Source organism: Apium graveolens, chromosome 1, assembly GCF_009905375.1.
Source record: "Apium graveolens cultivar Ventura chromosome 1, ASM990537v1, whole genome shotgun sequence".
Taxonomy (NCBI): Eukaryota; Viridiplantae; Streptophyta; class Magnoliopsida; order Apiales; family Apiaceae; genus Apium; species Apium graveolens.
The window spans coordinates 18,212,991-18,226,347 of record NC_133647.1 but is presented as its reverse complement, the minus strand read 5'-3'; the positions used below and the strand labels follow the sequence as shown (position 1 = coordinate 18,226,347).

Genomic DNA, 13,357 nt, shown 5'->3' with positions numbered 1-13,357 from the left:
TTCCTTCCCTTATGTCATGCTTTGGTCATCATGTGATGTCACCGTCCACACTTGTCCTCTTCTTGTTGGTTTGATGACATCATCCTCACTAACCTCTTTGATTAGCTTCTAATTACTTGGCTAATGACCGCTGATCTGTTATACGGTTCGCTTAACTTTCGTTTTCGTTTATCGTTTGAGGGAGCATACCCGGGATCTTATTACTTGGGTTTCCTTAACCTTTCTCAATACATTATATTTCTTTTATGATCCTCTCTTATAATCCTTGAATTTAAATCCTTTTTATCATGTTACCTTATACTCAATTCTTTCGGTATCTGGTGGATTTTCGGGAAAAATCAAAGTGTTCGGATTTGGATTCTGACGATCTTTACATACACTTATATACCACATAGAGTACTAATAATATCTCAGAAGATCAATAAAAGAACCCCTACATAGTGTGGTATGAAAAGTTTTCTTATTCAGCATAATCAGCAAAAAGCACTATTCATAAGGGTTTCAAAAATTCCAAAATTTGGGGTTATTACATGTCGAGTACCTGTTTGTATCAAATGTTGCATCAAGTGACATTGCATCACCATACAATTCAAAATTTCTGCGACCAATAGAATCAACGCAAAATAGCTTTGTGAGGCGACCATCGATATCAACATCAAAAGCATAATAGAAGGCTTTAGATTTCTCCTGGATATGTTTGAATTTGTCAATCATCATCCGCGCATCCTTATCACCAATAAACAATTTCAAATCCCTATTGAAGTTCCGAAAATCTTACAACGAAGCCCCAACATTAGCATATCCACCATACATTTCTTTGAAAAAACTAAATGACTTACTAAAACCAATATTCACCTTTGTACCATTATAACAGATATTCCTCAAACTAGTAGTCATCTCATGACTAGATCGCAAAAAATGACGACCTTTTTCACATGTCAAAGGATGATTGTGATACGCAACAAAACAATACACAAAATATTTATTCGGAACCATATACTTCAAAACCATCTTTGCTTTACATCCACACTTACGAGTAACAGAACGCCTCTTCTTCAAAACTTTTGGATCATCCTTAGGATTATTGAACCTTTCGCAGCTACAAACAAAATATTTCAACATAACAGTACCAGAATTATCTAGCTTTTCAGTTATTTTGTGAACGGTAAAACCACCTAAACGAGCATAAGTATTATAAAACTGATAACCTTGATCTACACTCTCAAAAACCTGATTAGTATAAAGCACGCCATTCTTAACAACACAACTAGGTATATAATACCGCTTACCACTAGGAGATATAGTATAATTTCTCGAACTACTTTCACTTTTGGTTGAAGAAAGATCAGTAACAACACCAATACAACATCACTACCACTCCTAGAAGAATCGCCGCAAAATGAATCTAAAAAAATATAAAACAATAACTGAATACATATAACATAATAAATGACAAATTATATTATCAATGCAATTATTATAATGTAATTATAAAAATCACTAATACATTATTATAATGTAATACGAATACAATTACAACAAACTGACAAATTTCTTTCTTTCTCTAGAATTCTGTTATTTTTTGGATCTCGCTAACTGATTATATCATTCTCTACTTGCTTATAAGCTAATCTCTACTATTATAGTCTCTATTTCTATGTATATCAGACACAAACAATCACTAATACGTAATTAACTAATACAGAAATATATAACACACAAACAATCACTGAAAGATGAGCATATAATCATATAATCACTACTAGACGAGCATATAATCATATAATCACTAATAGATGAGCATATAATCAGATAAACAAATCACAACTAACATTAATCGCATTAAAAATATAAGATTAAGCTAAAACTATTCGTTATACAACTTAAAATCACAAAAAGCCTAAACAAATCAAAAAATGAGCTTTTCAACATATCAAAACATACAAAACAAGATAATTTACCTTGATTAACTCTAATTTTATCCAAATCAACTATAATCAACTTCAAACATCCAATCGAGAAATCAATTATCTCTTTACAAATCAACAATCACTAAATCTGTGTTTTTGAATAAAGTTTTCAAAGCTAATTCTTTTCCGAAGCTAATTACCTAAATCAACAATCAACTAATTCTTTTCCGAAACTAGATGAACAAAGCTCAATGGATTAAAAAACTAGAAGCCTAGAGAGAGATAAAGAAAGATACGGAAGAACAAGAGAGAGAGAGAGTGGGAGCGCAAGAGAGAATACGGATGAGGAAGAAGAGAAAGTAAAAATTAGTTATGAATTTCAGTCCACCAAAATCTATGTCTTTTATATATTTTTTAATTAAATTAAATGAGTGGCTGAGATTTAAAGTTATAAGGAAGGAATGGATGGTTAGGATGAGTTTCTAGTTTTATTTTAGGGTTGGTTTCCATTTGACAATTCCCTATATATAGGGGCATGATCAAATACAAACCAAATTTAAAATAGAAACTCATAACTAATCTCAACCATTAGATCAACCTAATCTAATGGCCCCCTAAAAACACATGACTCAACTACTCTGCACCCTCACACACCTAATTTCAGCTTTTCCCCTCCGTTTTTAATTTGATTTTTCGCGTCAAACTGTAAGTTTTTTTTTAAATCCGATTTCAGTGTATTTTTCCACATCTCTCAATGATCGATTTGCATACCATATGTGTTATACTTCGAAATAATTTAAAATATATATATATATATATATTTATTTATTTGATTTTTAGTTTCTATTTTAAAATTGGTTCCTATTAGAATAACCTATATATAATGGCAAATGCTCAAATACAAACCAATATTAAAATATAAACTACAAACCAATAACAACTACAAGTTTAATCTCTTTTTCTCTCCTTCATGTGCATTATATATTCATGTATATATTTTTTCCTTCGTTTTTAATTTAATTTTTCCCGTTAGTCGGTTAACTTTTTTTTTAAAATAATTTCACCGTATTTTTCTCCATCTTCCACTCATCAATTTGCATAGCATATTCGCTATATTTTGGCGACAAATCAGTATTTAAACTTACCTGAATCACTAAGCTGAAATCAGTACTATTCCATGCACTAGTAGATTTTAGTGATTCTCGTAAACATAATTACTGATTTATCGCCGAAATATTCTACCTCCGTCCCCCTCATTTTTTTACCGTTTTTTTTTCACATGTTTGATACGCATTTTAAGGCAACTATAAAGTATATTTTTCGTAATTTATTTTTAAATTTTATTTTTTTGTATAAAAGTTTGAACATTATATTTTTATTTAGAAGAAAAAAAATTTGAAAATTATGTAACCACATTTAATAAGAGCATTAAAATGTGTGTCGAGCCCCGTCCCCCAATGTAAAGAATTGAGGGGACGAAGGGAGTATCAAATATGATATTCATACTGATTGTTGGAGGATATAGAAAAATATAGTAAAGTTAGATTTTAAAAAGAGTTCACCAATTAATAATAAAAATTCAATTAAAGATGGAGGAAATTATGCGGAGTTGTGTATGACAGACTATATTTTAATTGGGTATGGTGCGGTTTGTAATTTATATTTTTAATTTGATTTGTATCCGAATAAAACTCTATATATAATATAATCGAGTCTATGCAAAACTCATTCCTAATATTCCTCCTAGTCCTTGATATTCATGGCAGATCTTTATCATGTTGCCGGTGGGCGCAAAACATGCATGGGATCTCGTGGTCAAGCACTAGGAGCTTACTTTTATACGAAACTTAAATTTGAATGCTGGCTGATAAAAAGATTAATTACGTTTTCTGCGGAACAAAGTTAGTATAATATAAAAATATGTATTCGCTGTGTCACATTCAATAATATAGATGATTTTTTTTAATACTCAACACACAATTTAAGCTGAATGTAAAGTAGATCTTCATAAATTTTTTTAAAATTTTTCTTATTCTATATAAGAAGGAAAATGCTTGTACAGAACATGAGGTGTATTTTAATTATAATGATCCCTGTATTTATATCAACAAAACCAATTAAAACACCATATATCAAATATCATGTCATTATGTACAAATATTTTGTACACCTAATACTACTTATATTAGAATTCAAACATCGAACTTTTATTTAAAAGACAAAAAAGTTAAAAATTATTTATGAAACTATATTTTAAAGAAACACCAAAATACATATGTATAGTCTCGTCCCCAAAATACACAATCCAGAGGGACAAAGGGACAAAGAGGGTATATATCAGGATTTGTCCATTTTCAAGTAAATCGAGGGACTTCCACTGATTTTTTCATTGGAAAGCCCCAATCCCTTCATTTTCTTTTATTCTCATTAATTTATTTTCAATAAAACTCAATTCTTTTGGGTATTTGTATGTCTCTCCTCTTGGAGTGTGTGTATATCTCTCATTTGGAGTGTTTGTTATGTTTTTGTTTAGTGATGCTTGGATTAATCTGGTATTGGATCTGTTGAGGACGAAGTTGTTGATATTTTTAGTGATATACAAAACCTGTATCGAATCTGGGACGGTAATGATTATTGCAAGAGCTCACCTTTCACAACCGAAGATTGTTCATCTTTTATGGGTTTATACTTTCGGCATGTCTATAGCTGGTATCCGGCATGTAGATAGATGAAGTGTCTTTGGCATGTCTATAGCTAGTGTCTTTGGCATGTCTATAGCTAGTGTCCGGCATGTAGATAGCTGGGGTGTCGCTTCTCCAATCTCATTTTATGTGATTGTTGTTTCTGAATATTGGGCTAACCATAGTTTTTACGTGATATGCGATGTTGCTATCTTCAGAGATGCTGGTGCAATTTGGATCGTCCGAGATGTCTTTGATTTTCGTTTTTAGTTTCAAGAATTTTTAAATTCTATGTATTAAACGATCAGGAAACAAATTATCTAATTGATTTTAGTATACTATTTATTTTATTACCTGATTATATCGACAGTTGGGGTTTGTCTCGGCTATATTATATTCAATTTAATGAAAATTTTGTGCATTTGTCGAAAAAAACGGGTATATATCAGCTTCATGTGAGTGTGATCATACAAATTAAGGAAGTATCACTTTTACCAAATCACATATGCATTATAACTGTAGCTTGATCGGACTAAATATCCGAATTTTCAAATTTTTTAAACCGGATTCCGGATCGGTAACTAGGATACTCCGGTTTTTGATCTTCTAATTTTAAATACTACTTGATAAAAGTTTGCAATCTTGTTAAAATCACCATAAAATCATAATTTATAACCTACGTATATGTTTACATAAATTTTTGGAATAAACGACAATGAAATTATTTAACAAGATTGAAAATAAATTTTTAATCACTTGAATTATCCAACTTGCTCAATAAATAATCACTTTGAGTATTTGAGAATTTTAAAATAATTTAAAACCTTAATCTTAATGAATTTTTAACCTTCCATTACGAATACTCGACCTTAATCCAAGCAAGGCTGCTTAAAAAAAAAAAAAAATCCACACGACCGCAAAAGAGTACAGACCGGAGACGTTTCCTTTCGTAACTGAAACTATATATAATACGCCTCCCGCTTCATTACAACAAAACATAAGCCAAGCTCTCTTACACATACGCATCCATCCATCTCTCTCTCTCTCTCTCCCACACACACACACACATCCATTTCGCGTCCATGGCATCTCCAGCACGATCTTCCGTTATCATCGTCGGCGCCGGAATATCAGGTACAAACAACACAAAACTCTTCGTTATTCATCTCACATTCTCGCAAATACATTACATGTTTGTTTATGTATGTGTAGGTTTATCGGCAGCGAAGGTGCTAGTGGAGAATGGAGTGGAAGATATAATAATATTAGAAGCGTCGGAAAGGGTCGGAGGAAGGATCAGAAAACAAGAATTTGGCGGGGTGTCGGTGGAGCTAGGTGCAGGTTGGATTGCCGGAGTTGGAGGGACTCAAATTAATCCTGTTTGGGATTTGGCTCAGCAATCCGGTCTTCGTACTTGTTTTTCTGACTATACCAATGCTCGTTACAACATTTATGACCCCTCGTAAGTCTGCGTATATCTTACCCTGCTCTAGCTTGATACATTGTATACATTTATGTTTTAGCCCTTCTACGAGCGGGATATACTATTTGTTTATCTAATATTTGTGTATGTGAACACATTTCACTAACTATATGCTTTCATACCGGAAATTAGTAGTAATGGCGGATTTAGTTTACTGGTCATAACTATGCCTAGACATATAATGTGTATTTATATAAGCTCACACGTAGGCTTCCACATTTTACTTCATTAGTCTTTGGTTTTCCATTGGTTTTTCACTAAATGTTATCATTATTATTGTACCTAACAAAGAACATTTTTATTGATACTTCCGTTATGCTGTTTCTTCTTCTTTTTACTTCTGTTTTCTGTTAAATTACCTTGAATATTTGTATTTTTTGGGGGATACTTTTATAGATAAGTGTAAGTGGAGGCGGAGTGACATATGAGCCCCAAACCCACCTTGTTGAGGAGAGGGGTTGGGGGTTAGATTTTGCTTCTAGGCTCTTCGTAAATTATCAAAATATGGGTTTTTTTTGGAGTTATTTAGATTTTTAGTTTGCGATGATTAGTTGATTAATTATAGTGTCTGAATAAATGGTACTATATTCTGTGATAGTTTGTTTCTTCGTTTTTTTTATGTCAATATTTTTGCATTAGTGGAAAGATTTTCCCAAGTGGAATAGCTTCTGATTCATATAACAAGGCCGTGGAATCCGCAATTCAGAAACTGAAGAATGAAGAGGAAAATGATCTTGATGAGACCAAAAAAATCGATCAGCCATGGTATTGCATTTTCTCAATACTTAAAACTGGCAATAAGTTTGCCTTTGGAAATGTTGATCATATGTGGAAACGGATTAAGATTATGCACGAGTGTCATTAACCATGCCTCTTATGATTGTTATTGCAGTAGTCCAGCAACACCAATAGAGTTGGCTATTGACTTTATCCTACATGATTTCGAAATGGCAGGTCAGTCTCAGTAATCTCCTTAACTCTATTATTCTTATTATTGGTGTATGAAAAAGTTAAGGAAAATCAAAATGGGGTCTTGTGTTTTATGAGTTGCCCAAGTTCTCTATTAAGTGGACCTTACCACTTTTCAATTCATTTTCCTTAAATAATGCAAAATGCAATCATTTTCGGGGCAAACCAAACAAGATTTAAATATGAAAACTTACAAACTAAGAATTGGGTTTTTGTTGCAGAGGTTGAACCAATATCTACATATGTAGATTTTGGGGAGAAGGAATTTTTAGTGGCTGATGAAAGAGGATATGAACATCTGCTATACAAAATGGCTGAAAATTTTCTTTTTACATCTGATGGTAAAATCTCAGACAGCAGACTCAAACTCAACAAGGTAAGCAGGAAAACACCAATAAATCTTTCTTTTTTGTTTTGATTTGTGGATGGGATTTGACAGTTCTTTTATGTGCCAATTGTAAGGTGACACTAAAGATGGGCAAATGTAATAAAATGAAAAGAAACAGATAGAAAGTTATTGTAAAAGAGGAACATCTATATTATAAAAAATGAATAATAATCTTTTTTTTTGTATGCAGACAATTAAACCAGTTGTCCTTTTTATATTGGTATTGCTGCAGATAAGGACTTTATTTAATATAATTTCTCTTTTTTTTAAACTAGTAGCTTTTTTCATATCAAGCTACCTGTTTTTGTTTGGGTCAACTTACTTTGGCTTTTTACATTTATTTATGTTTGCATGAAGAATCTCTTGGTTTTGCTGTCTGGAAAAATGATGGCCTTGTTACTAATTATTGTGGTCTTCAGTTCTTCTATGCTCACCTAATAAACTAATTTTTAATAGTATTTGCTTTGTCTTATCAAACTTGTGTTTGTTGTGGTTGATTATCAATTTATGATGGATACAGGATAAATAAATGTACTCGGGAATCGTGTAAATCGGGTTTTCGATCGTATCATAAAATAATCAGTTGATTTTATATAAATCCTTAAGATGCTTTTCCTACAGGTAGAAGAAAGTGTTATAGTAGCATCATATTTCTGCAGATTTAGTCATCTGCAATATATGTAGAAAAAAGTGTTGCATGTTGTCAATGTTTAGGCTTAATAAGTATTGAAAATGGTTTGCATTTAACAAATATCTTGGTAGATTCTTGCACTTCTATGAACATTTTACCTTTCATGATTTATATAAGAACTGGGTCATTTCCTGTCCCAGTCAATAAGAACTCACTTCTGAAGAAAGTGGCATTTGATCTTGGTTAAAATTTAACAAGTTATTTGCTTGAAATATATCTTAAGAGTGATGTACATTATAGACTCTAGCTCTCTCCTAAATGAATAAAGAAAACAAACATAATTGACTTAAGACAACAAGAGTACTTACAATGTATTGGTGGGGCAGAATGACAGCATCTCAGGGTGGGGGCAATGTCAATCTCTGTGCCCTTTCAATTCCAATGTTACACAAATGCATTAGAAAAGAAAGAAATACCAGCACATATACATACATTATGATACATGGGTCCCGAATCTAAACGATTGTTATAGCGCACAATCGTATGCCCCGGACCATCGATGATACATAAAACACAGATATAAATCAATGTCATATTGAAAATGATTTTACACATTGCACCAGCAAGTAGGCCCTGAACATGTTTCACAATCTTTCTATATTGTCTATATTATCTAGGCTATCTTTCTCTATTTCCATACTCTTGTTGTAGGTAAAGTCGAGCCCAAGCTGTAAACTTTTAACTTAAAAACAAGGGGATGCTCATCTAGAGGTCTTGTCAATTTCTTCATTTGACATGTGGTTTGGCTGTTTCCTGTAAATTTAGTTATTTACTTTCTGTGGGTAAAAAAAAAATTCAATCATTGATAGTCTCCCCCTCGGCCCTTCCTGGTGACTAAAAAATGCTGTGAATCATAGCTGTTAAACGTGTACATTTACTGAACAGAACCTTTGGACTATGACTTTATGGGTGCATGACTTAATTTACCTACCCTAGTAGTAATTTTTTTTACACATGCACTCATTCCTATACATTGGTTTATTCTTGCACAGATTTTCTTAGTTTGACTTCTGAGATTCTGAGGAGGGGTTAGTTGTTGCTTGGAATTATATAATTTGACGCTGTCATCTTACTTGATTCATGTGCAAGATGCTAGAAAATACAGTTGGATTACTTAATAATATGGAGTATGATATTGTTTGCTAGCATAATTGATGTATTTATGATTGGTTGGATGAAAATGTGGCAGGTTGTTCGGGAATTACAGCACTCGAGAAACGGAGTTCTGGTGACAACAGAAGATGACTGCAGTTACGAAGCAAATTACTTGATTTTGTCAGCTAGCATTGGTGTTCTCCAAAGTGATCTCATTTCCTTTAAACCTCCCTTGCCCGTAAGTATGACTTAATACTTTAATAAACACAAGTTAATGTTATTTATTGCCTACTATCCGCACTCCTTTGGTAAAGGTCAACTACAATAGTTTAAATACTTATACACATGCATGCCCTGACTGAGATTTCATTCCTCGATCTCTTATCATTAAAATTAGAAAAGTATCCGCTAGATTAAGCCTTGCTGATGTTCCACACTTGTTCTACTTGGAAAGCATAATTGTGTTATATATATATGCATACTGGAGACATTCTAGTCTCTACATTTACTGCCATTTCCACTTAGCGAACAAAGAAAAAAATGCATTCCTTGGTACTTTGGGACGGATAATAGGTAACAACTAACATTAGTTGTAGACATGGACCCTTTAAGTAATGGTGAATGATAATTTGCGGTGATTACATCATGTTGGGATAGAAATAAGTTGAACTATGTACTATTACAGGTCGATAGCTCTTTGTAGGTTGAATAATGTATCTATCCGTAAAAAATGAATTAGCGTTGCTTAAATTACAGATTGCATTTGTTTAAATTCAGAGTGTATCATAACGTGATCATGTTGAGAAGTAGGAAAATACAGTGTAGTAAAGAGTACCAAAATCTCGCTAATTAATGTGTAGTGCCAATCTTTTCTATGTTTTTAGTGGCATTTTGATTCGATCATCTGGCCCAACTTAAAGGTTCCAATAAAGCCATTGCTAGAAATGGTCCTTTATAGGTGGTAGAACCCCTCTAAGTGTGTAGGAATGAGTATGCTCAAAATAAAGATCCCATGTAAAAAAGTTTTCTGGTTTGGAACTTTATTCTGAATTTTTAAATAATCCATTCTAAAACTAAGATCAGTGGGCTTAGAAGCTGGTATGCTCAAGTTTAAAAGTTCACATATGTATCAGAATGTCGCAAAAAACAACTTGATGACAGCTATATTCATTTCATTTAATATATTGGTATATGAAGAACTGAATGACTGTCAGCATCTAAGCCCTTGAAGCTATATGGGACCTCTATTAATATATAGATAAACTACAAGTCCTTGGATTCTTTTTCCATGTAGATTTTCCATGTAGAGTCTACTTTAATGCTCCCAGCTCTTAGTTTTCTTTATAAATAAAGAAAATTTGAAGCCAATTTTCCTTTCCCAAGATTGGACTTTTGGCTCAAAATTTTAAAATTAAGGTTAAAATATCATGTTACATTATTGATTATTGCTTGCAAGCTTTGTTGAGCCATATTGTATTCCTAATGACTTAGTGTTTAAAGGTTTCATCTATGGATTATTATTATATATGGTTAATTTCTGTGGTATCATTACTTAAGAAGGTAATATTATCGATGCTCGTACCTTCCTATTTTATACTTGTTTGATTTAAAACTAATGCAATAAAAAATAATGAACAGAGGTGGAAATTGGAAGCTATTGAGGAATTGGATGTGATAGTTTACACAAAGATTTTCTTAAAATTTCCATATCAGTTCTGGCCTAGTGGGGCAGAGAAAGAGTTCTTTATGTATGCTCATGAGAGGAGAGGATACTACACATTCTGGCAGGTTAGTATATAATTTATGGCTTATTATAAACTGCATTTTTTTATTACTTGCACGGTCTACATTTCGATGATGTTTATTTCATACTGGGAAATTTTCTTGAACAAATTATTCTTGCATTTTCTAGAATGCAAAACATATTGTTGGTCAACAAGTATGATGAAAGATCCTGTAGTTCAGGGAATTGCGCTTAGTTTGTTTGTTTGTTGTTTAGACGCCATAGGTATGTTTGATTCCCTCCCAATTATGAGTAAGTAATTAATCTGAATTGTCATCTTAAATATACATTTTTAAAATATGGACGAAATTGGTTGTTAGGAGGATGGGTTGAAGTTTATGTGACAGGAAGCTACTGCTAATTTATATGTACATTGATAACTATTGTTTGATCTCAGATAACGAGTATAGAAATTTATAGATCTCTCTATTGTAAAGATAATTAAACAGCATCGCCATTGCTGTCCTTAATTAGTTTAAACTTTATCTTAGTTAATGTGCCTGTCAATTCTTGATGCCCATAAACTATAGTTGGTTGAACCAAAAAAACCAAATCTTTGTCCACCCTTGAAATGTCTATTTATACGAATTGAGTTGCTAAAGTGATGGTGTGGAGATTTTTTGTTCACACGTGATGTATCATAGATACTTATTAAAATTGTATGTTTAATATCCTAATCATTGGCATAACCCCTCTTGAATTTAGAACTCAAACTGACATTTTTCTATTATTTTAAGGTGAATTTTTATTGAATATGTATTAGTTTACTGGTTAGCTATCTATACTATATTGTAATTGATGTTTGTTGATCTGTTGCCATCCTATCAGCACATGGAGAACGCTTATCCTGGGTCTAATATTCTTGTTGTGACATTGACTAATGGAGAATCCAAACGTGTTGAAGCTCAATCAGATCAAGAAACACTGAAAGAAGCAATGGATGTTCTTAGGAACATGTTTGGGCCTAATATTCCGGATGCCAGTGATATACTTGTGCCTCGCTGGTGGAGTAATCGCTTCCAACGGGGCAGCTACAGCAACTACCCTATACATGTTAACCAACAATTAGTCGATAATATTAAGGTACAACCTAATATATTATTATGAGCGAACGTTTTTTTTAATATGCTAGAATGTGTCTGCATATCATAATACTTTTTGTTCAATCAGTAACCTTTTGCTAATACCACTGTAACACTTTCGATAGGCCCCTGTTGGAAGGATATTTTTCACTGGAGAGCACACGAGTGAAAAGTTTAATGGTTATGTCCACGGCGGTTATCTTTCAGGTAGTAGTCTATATCATAGTTTCTTCCATTACAGCCTTACTAAAATGGCTGTCCAATCTTGATAGTTTTAACAGAATCATTAAAATTTATAAGCAGGTATAGACACAGGCAAAGCTTTACTGGAGGAAATAAAGGAGAGTGAAAGGAAAAAACTGATACAGCCTTTCCTGGTAGACCCTTTGCTAGCCTTAACCGGTTCCTTATCATTGTCGACTCAAACAGATGCAGTATCACCTCTTCACAAATGCGATATTCCTACTCAACATTTCCTTAATAGTACCAAATTAGGTTTCTCAGAGCCGATCTTATGACTAGATGAACCAAAGCACCTATTCCATATTGATAACAACGAAAATTGTAACTCGGTCTATGAGTGACAGAAGTGTTTCGGTGGGCTCAGACTTCAGAATAGATACATTACGAGCCATGGATGCCTTTCACACAACAGAATCAAAGGCAATGCTGAATTTTTTGTTTGCAAACTAGAATAGCGAAGGGCATGCAGGAAGATAGATAAGCTTGATGGTAGTAATAGTGACAAAGGGTATTCATTTGATTGAAATTTGGTCGCGGGTATACATGTAAATTATTCGTTGTAGCGAGTGGGGCAAAGCATAAATTAGAATTCTTTGAATTTGCAGTTTTATTGCCATTGTTTTGATCTATTAAAATCATTTTGTGCATTGTATTTTTACTATGTAATCACTTAGCTGCAATTTGTCTTTGAAAGCATCCATATCAGAGCAAATCTGATGCTCATCCTAAAAAAACTATAAGTTTACTGATAGTACATGTAGCTCATGCGAGAATTAGACCCGGGCTCCGAACTCAGTCCAGTCCTACACACTACTATCTTAACTGGCCCAATTCCGCAAGCCTAATATTGGGAAATCCCACTAATAATCCTAACTGACCCAATCGTGCAAGTCCAATAATGAGAAATCCCAGCACGTGAGGCACTGCCTAAGCACATGATAGGGACAACTGTCACCCATCTATCATGAGAATAATCAGCGCCGCGGGACCCAAATCCCTTCTGATGTTGTTTGGGAGGAAGTCCACCACAGC

At 33.1% G+C, this 13,357-nt stretch overlaps 1 protein-coding gene across 1 annotated transcript; it reads left to right on the top strand.

The window, feature by feature from the left end:
• Positions 1–5,523: 5,523 nt before the first annotated feature.
• Positions 5,524–12,960, top strand: LOC141719483 (polyamine oxidase 1). Its single transcript, XM_074521869.1, has 10 exons — positions 5,524–5,725; positions 5,804–6,053; positions 6,714–6,839; positions 6,967–7,028; positions 7,265–7,419; positions 9,312–9,455; positions 10,856–11,005; positions 11,829–12,083; positions 12,208–12,289; positions 12,386–12,960. Exons 1-10 carry the CDS (start codon positions 5,674–5,676, stop codon positions 12,598–12,600), a joined length of 1,491 nt encoding a protein of 496 aa, XP_074377970.1. The 5' UTR covers positions 5,524–5,673; the 3' UTR covers positions 12,601–12,960.
• Positions 12,961–13,357: the final 397 nt, after the last annotated feature.

Bases quoted from the DNA above. Each gene is read 5' to 3' on its own strand.
- LOC141719483 (XM_074521869.1), top strand. From the start codon at position 5,674: ATGGCATCTCCAGCACGATCTTCCGTTATCATCGTCGGCGCCGGAATA. The intron at 6,054-6,713 runs GTAAGTCTGCGT...TTTTTGCATTAG, and splicing joins TACAACATTTATGACCCCTC to TGGAAAGATTTTCCCAAGTG. The intron at 9,456-10,855 runs GTAAGTATGACT...AATAATGAACAG, and splicing joins CCTTTAAACCTCCCTTGCCC to AGGTGGAAATTGGAAGCTAT.